Source organism: Theobroma umbraticum, unplaced genomic scaffold (genome assembly GCF_002168275.2).
Source record: "Theobroma umbraticum cultivar Fairchild unplaced genomic scaffold, ASM216827v3 scaffold_51.0, whole genome shotgun sequence".
Classification (NCBI taxonomy): Eukaryota; Viridiplantae; Streptophyta; class Magnoliopsida; order Malvales; family Malvaceae; genus Theobroma; species Theobroma umbraticum.
This window is the reverse complement of record NW_018397260.1, coordinates 6,946,388-6,952,747: the sequence shown is the minus strand read 5'-3', so window position 1 is coordinate 6,952,747 and position 6,360 is coordinate 6,946,388. Positions and strand designations below refer to the sequence as shown.

Here is a 6,360-nt window from a genome sequence, read left to right as displayed (position 1 = left end):
CTGGATGACCTCCACTTATTAACACAATAATATTTACAGAGTTAAAAGGCACACCTTGCAAAGCCAAATACAGGACAAAGCAATGCATATAAGTTGACAGCACATAAATCAGCCCATCATTGCAATAATATGCCAACTGGCATGCCCCACCATATGGGAGATCAGTACAAAGAACTCCACCCGCAAGACAAAACATCAGAGGAAACTTCAACTTACAAAAGTCCATTCTACTCCCTAAGTGAAATTACTAAATATTATCCTCTCAACCAAAATCTAGTCCCGGGAAAAAAAGTGACATGATAAAAAGAAGAGGAAACAGGAAAGAAAAGAAAAAAACACTTTTCTGGAATTTACTAGGAGACCAGTGTTTTCTATCCAATTCATAAGTACCAATGTTTCCAATTTTAACTGAATTTCCAGACTGAAAACCAGAAAGAGAAGTGTTAGGATTCCATCTACTTAGCCTGCTTCCCCCCTCTTTATATTGAAAGGAAAATAACATAATTTTGGTAAATAATTAAATCATAAAATAACAAAAAACCCAGATGTAAGTAGAATTACTTTTCATTTTCTCCCCTCCCTTTCTCCCATCCTACCATGCAAGTGGAAGAAACATTTATCTTTCCATCCACTTTTCTCTCCTTCCCAATCACATTGAGGAAAAGACAAACTATTATTTCTTCCTGCTTCCATTCCATTGCTCCTAACTTTCAATCTTTTCACTTTTTCATTCTCGCCAACAAGTTAGCTTAATAAGGAAATTGTATAATGCCAGGAGGAAAGAAAATTGTTCAACAATTTAAGGACTCTCTAATTAGTAACTAACAGAGGGTTTAACTTGGTTTTATGAGCACCTGATTTAACAAAACATTGAAAATTGATTCTACCAATTGAAATACAAGAAAAAACCTTATTGAACTTCACCACAACATCTTTCAAGCATTTCCACCCGCCAACACGGAATCCAACAGATGCTCCGACAATCCGGCTTAGAATCCAAGCCAGCAACCTGGAAGCAAATCTGAAAAGGAAAAAGAAACAGTGTACAACAGAAATTTTAGCAATCATTCTTGCATCCTCACTTCAAAGTTCCAACAGAATACGAGCATTAATTAAGAAATTGAAGACAAAAAGTGTAGACAACAACAATTGCGGTCCATAAATATCTCATTGGAATCATTTTGCTCAAAAGAAGCAGAAATGAATCATCGTTTCCAGCAACACATTCGTAGTAATTAAATTAAGCATATCTGAAAGAGCCATATTTTCCAAAATTAGAAACAACGCGCCAAGAAGCACTAACAAATTGCAGCATTAAACTGATAAAAGGATTTCCCATAAAAAAAAAACACGAAATTCAAATACAGAATAATAAAATCCAAATGCATAACCAAAAAGCAGATCAAAATAAAATTTCAGATAAGCTAAACAAAAAGAAGCATGTCGACATTTATATTAATAAATTCAAATACAATAACGGAAAAGTCGAGGGACTTACATGAAAACCATCCACAATGTGATGGAAATCATCAAGAATCCAAAGAGAAACTTGACAGGAGAAGCCGCCATTTTGTTTTCTAGTGGCAAAACTGTAATCCTATGGAACCGTAGAAAATCCGATCAAATTATCCAATTCGAAAAAGAAGACGAAACAGCGGCAACAGTAACAGCCTCTGAACATAATAACATTATGTGGAAACAAGAAGAAAAGGAGAAAAAGATGAGACGAAACCCTAAAAAAATCGAGTGTCTGAAAAATGGAAAGCGATCGGAGGGTTTATGTGAATCAATGAGACCGAGTCTTCGAGGCGCAATCGGAGGAGAGAGTGTTGACATGAAAGAAGATCCGATCCGCGAGGTGCTCGGTGATCAAAAGGTACTGACTGTTCCCTGTTTTTGTTTCAGTTTTTTTTAAAAAAAAATTTGATTTGTCGAGTAGTGTTGGGTGGGATCCGGTGGTGTGAGGGTGCATGGGGAGGTGGCTGTTGGGGGTTTTCTTGCGGAACGTGAATGAGATGTCCCTTTTAAACGACGAACGTGTCCTCGGGAGAAGGGCGAGGGGGCGTCAACGCCTCAACGGTGCGTTTTGTTTGGCTCGGCGTTCTGTTTTTGGTTGTGAGGAGGGATTGCGTGACCTCTCAGCCTCGTGGATTTGTTCCGCGGCTGAATCTGATTGGTCCAACAAGGTATTTAACATTGATGATTATTTTAACTTTTATTTTTCCTACAGAAGGAAAAACAAAATATTTTTCAAAACAAAAAAAAAAACCTAAATGAATGTTTTCCTTCAAATTCAAAGTTAGAAGTAATTTTTGTAATTAATTCAATGACTTTTTTTTTATCACTACTAACAGTATAATCAAACGGAGTTGAGTCGGTATTATATTAAACTTGAATTCAACTCAATTAAAAATCTCAAAATTTAAAGTCAGTTAAATTTTATTTTTTAAGTTCAAATTCATTTGAATAATAATTTTATTAAAATTGATTATTATTAATTTGTATTAAATGAGTTTTTAACAATAAATAATGAATAGAAGAATTTATATAATATTTTCAAGCAGGCATAAAAGTTAAAATATTTTTTTATTCATAAAAACTTCTGCAATAAACATAAAATACACATTATTATTCTTTAAAGGCTTTATGCAAATTGCTTATTTTACGGCGTTCATTACGTTGATGGTCCTCTACCAATTTTAAGGTAGAGCAAACTGCATCGTCCATTGGCGAGCAGTAGCCTCGAAGCTGGCCCGGTTATTCTTGTACTCAGCACCAATCTTAGGCACGAGCGGATCATCTGGGTTTGGATCATTCATCAACGAGCATATTGCTATAATCACAGCCCTTACTTCATATGCCGGAGTCCACTTATCTTTGAATTTAAGAATATCAAGACAAATGCTACCTTGTTCATTAATGTTGGGGTGATAAATCTTAGTTTTGAAGGTAACCTTGGGTGGTGCAAATGGGTAATTGCTTGGCAAGACAATGGATAAATTGAATAAACCCCCTTCGTAAGGAGTACCAGGTTGGCCAAAGATCGTGGCTTGCCACTCGTCAAGGCTGTTCCCAACTAGACCAACACTGCACATATTGTTTATCTCCTTATCCTTCTGAACATTTGCCCACTCCTTTTGTATCCGCTTAGTTCTCGCCGACATGGTTGCTTTGCTTGCTTGGCTACTGGAAAAAAAGAACTATTTCTGTATCTGTTCACTTGCTAATTGTTTGACGAAAGAGGTGAAGAGTTTGGAGACATATATAGGACAAGAAATGGTCATGGACGCAACCAGTTTTAAATGAGAATGTTATTATGACTTTGCATGAACAAATTGATGGAGAATTTAGTACAGGCCATGCACATATAACTTCACGCTCATGCCTTTGAAGACAAAATCATAGTCATGGCATGATCTTGGTAATATTGAAATCTAATCATGAATTATTGTAAGATCTTGTAACTAATCACGAGATTAATGTCAAATCCCCACAAATTTGAGTAGTACTAGTTAAGGTAATTGAATTATTTGTAAATGGCCGGAAAGGCCTTGAAGTCGGGGCCCTTTTGGTACAAAAAAGGCCTGAGGCCCAAATCAGATGTTTAAAGCAATTAATTAAAACCAAACACTAGTTACGGGCCGACAAGCTTTTGCACGAGACCCAGTGTTCGTACCTTATTTTCGTAAGGACCCGAGTGCCCCTGTCGCTTTTCACACCCAGCCCCAGCCGACTTACCCTCCTCTTTCGTATCCTCTGCCCTGGGAGTGGGTACCGGCGCGGTGCGTTCGTGCTTCGTAAATTACGGGTGAATATTGATAGATAAGCCATGGAAGAGACCAATAACACAAAAGGAAGTGAAAGATTAAAGAAGTAAGTAATGTTTGACCAATTTTTTCATTTAGCTTTGTCATCCGAATTATCGTGTATAATTTTGTTTATTTGTTTCTGTTTCAGAGAAGCTAATCAGTTGGCTGCAGTGTTGAAAGAAATGAAGGCAGGGTTAGATGTAGTGACTGCCAAAGTACAAGCTTTAACCGCTAAGGTAGGAAGCTTGGGCAACTCGTCAGTCACAATTTCGTATGACTTTTTTAGTTTTGTTTTGTTTAAATCAGTATTCTCTATTGATTTGGGTGATAGGTGAAAGCTAATAACTTGCCTACTGCGGATGGGATAAGTTATCTGGAAGCCAAGCATTTGTTGCTTCTAAACTATTGTCAATCACTTGTCTATTATTTGCTTCGCAAGGCAAAGGGGTATTCAATTGAGGGACATCCCGTTGTTAGGAGCCTTGTTGAGATTAGGTTGTTTCTGGAAAAGGTCTGTAGGGTTTTTGTTTCTCCTTGTCTGTGTAGTAATTGTCTGATTTCAAGTAGTGGTGAGGATAATTGTTTCTTTTTCTTTTTTGGGTTATTAACAGATTAGACCAATTGACAAGAAACTTCAATACCAAATTCAAAAGCTTACAAGGGTTAGTGGGAGTGCAACACAACAAGAATTGTCAAATGAGAAATCAGATGAACCTCAGAAGACTGAGGATCCATTGAATTATCGCCCGAACCCGGATATGCTTATTAGCAAGACAGATATGATGTCAGAGGTTAGTCTTGCTAAAAATTTCGTCAACTATTTACCTAAAATTGTGATTTTGTTTTGTGTTTAAAGTCTGTGCCTGTGCATTGTAGGATGGTGCTGGTATTTATAGACCGCCCAAATTTGCCCCTGCAGCTGTGGAAGAGGATCATAAGATGTCAAGAGAGGAGAGGAATGCTTTAAGAAGAGAAAAGGAAGCTTTGCGGAAAGCTTCTCAGAGTGCATATATTAGGGAAATGATGGATGATTTAGAAGGAAGGCCTGAAGAGGTCCGTTGGTAGACTGTTTTTGTATCATTACTTGGTTTCAAAGTTTACCTATGAATGCAGCTGATATATTTTTAGCTAATTATTGCAGGTTAGAGAAATTATTGGAACTGAAAGTAGAGAACTGTCTAGATATATGGCAAAAATGGAAAGGCGTGCACAGCAAGAGGAAGAACTTTTCACTCGTGCTCCAGTTACAAAGAAGGACAAAAAGATAGAGAAACACTTAAAGAAGTCAAGAAATGGGTATGCATATTTTCTCCCAGTGTCTATTAGTTTGCAAAATTTGGTGAATTATCTTTCATGCCAAGTATCTAGTGGTTTATATAATTCCCTTGGTTTGACTGTTTATTCCTTGTTTGTATCAGGTTGCTTGGTCTGACTGACAGTTTCTATGATGAAATCAAAACTTTACCATTGGGGGATGTTGCTGGTGATCAACCAACAAGCTTTAGTAACAGTAACAGTGAAATGTGGAAGCTCAAAAAGCGCAAGGTTTGTTGTTTGAATGTTGTGGTTTGTCATCTTTTCATTACCCTAAATTTCCTTAGCTGTTACCATGGCTAAACTGTATCCATCTGCATAGCACCAAAGATAGCTTTTTTTCTTTTTTTGGTGGTATTCTTCAGTCTTATGTTGGGGTTTAAGCTATACATGTAATTTTATAGTTCTGATCACAATGATAGTATTTAGCTTATTGTCTATGAGATCTTATTATAGCCTAATGGCTGCTGTTTTGAGGGTTGGCATGAGGCACCTCCTATATGGAAAGAAGCAAGTGGGATAATCCTCATTGATCTCATTTTTAGACAAGACATGACATGTTAAGATTTAGAAACATATTTAGTTTACCAATCAAATTGTAGCACTATCTTTTTCTAAAACTTTTAGCCGTCTTGCATTTACTTTTAACAAATCAAATATGGCCAAGACTTATATAACATAGAGGCTGACATCTTTTGTATGCTTGCAGAGGAAACATTGACTGGCAACAAACCATATGTACATGCGGAATGGAATTTGAAGTCAGCATGGCAATTTTGCACTCAAGTTTTCTTTTGAGAGCATTTTTTAAATTTATGGTTTGTATGGTGCATCGTAATGAGTTGTTATTTGTTCTTATTCCAGTAGCTGTCAATCAATTAGATCGAAACACAGGATGGGAATATGATTTTTAATGTTCAGTACTAGAATCTTCTGTTACTGCCCTTTTAACTTGTACTTTTGGCCCCTGGCGCCATCTTTTGTTTAGTGTACCTCTTATTTGTTCAACATTAACATATGAAGGAAAGGAAATTTTTGTTCTCTAGCTGATCAGTTTAATGAATCTTACCAAGAGAGAGTCAAGAATGTATAAGGAGTGGAAGCTGTACAAGATAGAATAATTGCAACGGTTAATGGAAAGAGGCTCCCGGTTCTAGGTAATAGGATTATTTTAAAGTAACTCATGCCAGCATCCTCAAAGAGAAAAGAATCATTATTGTACACCATAGCAATTATA

General features: G+C 36.7%; 2 protein-coding genes and 1 pseudogene across 4 annotated transcripts in view; 1 reads left to right on the top strand and 2 right to left on the bottom strand.

The window, feature by feature from the left end:
- Positions 1-1,714, bottom strand: part of SAB (HYPERSENSITIVE TO PI STARVATION 4) — a 20,464-nt gene extending 18,750 nt beyond the window's left edge. For all 3 annotated transcript variants that reach the window (XR_002445310.2, XM_089783543.1, XM_021429735.2), the window contains exons 1-2: positions 1,499-1,714; positions 910-1,021 (exon numbers count right to left, since the gene is read on the bottom strand). Coding sequence is in view for 2 of the 3 variants with exons in the window: in XM_089783543.1 (XP_089639669.1) it covers positions 910-1,021; positions 1,499-1,569 (183 nt within the window). In the remaining variant the exon portion in view is untranslated. The remainder of the gene's footprint in view (positions 1-909; positions 1,022-1,498) is intronic.
- A 985-nt stretch (positions 1,715-2,699) lies between these two features.
- Positions 2,700-3,164, bottom strand: LOC110417075 (ubiquitin-conjugating enzyme E2 11 pseudogene; annotated as a pseudogene).
- A 545-nt stretch (positions 3,165-3,709) lies between these two features.
- On the top strand, positions 3,710-6,176 carry LOC110416908 (Sas10/Utp3/C1D family). Its single transcript, XM_021429047.2, has 8 exons — positions 3,710-3,873; positions 3,958-4,045; positions 4,141-4,320; positions 4,421-4,600; positions 4,686-4,862; positions 4,951-5,105; positions 5,228-5,354; positions 5,833-6,176. The coding sequence occupies exons 1-8, from the start codon at positions 3,830-3,832 to the stop codon at positions 5,842-5,844; spliced, it is 963 nt and encodes a 320-aa protein (XP_021284722.1). The 5' UTR covers positions 3,710-3,829; the 3' UTR covers positions 5,845-6,176.
- Positions 6,177-6,360: the final 184 nt, after the last annotated feature.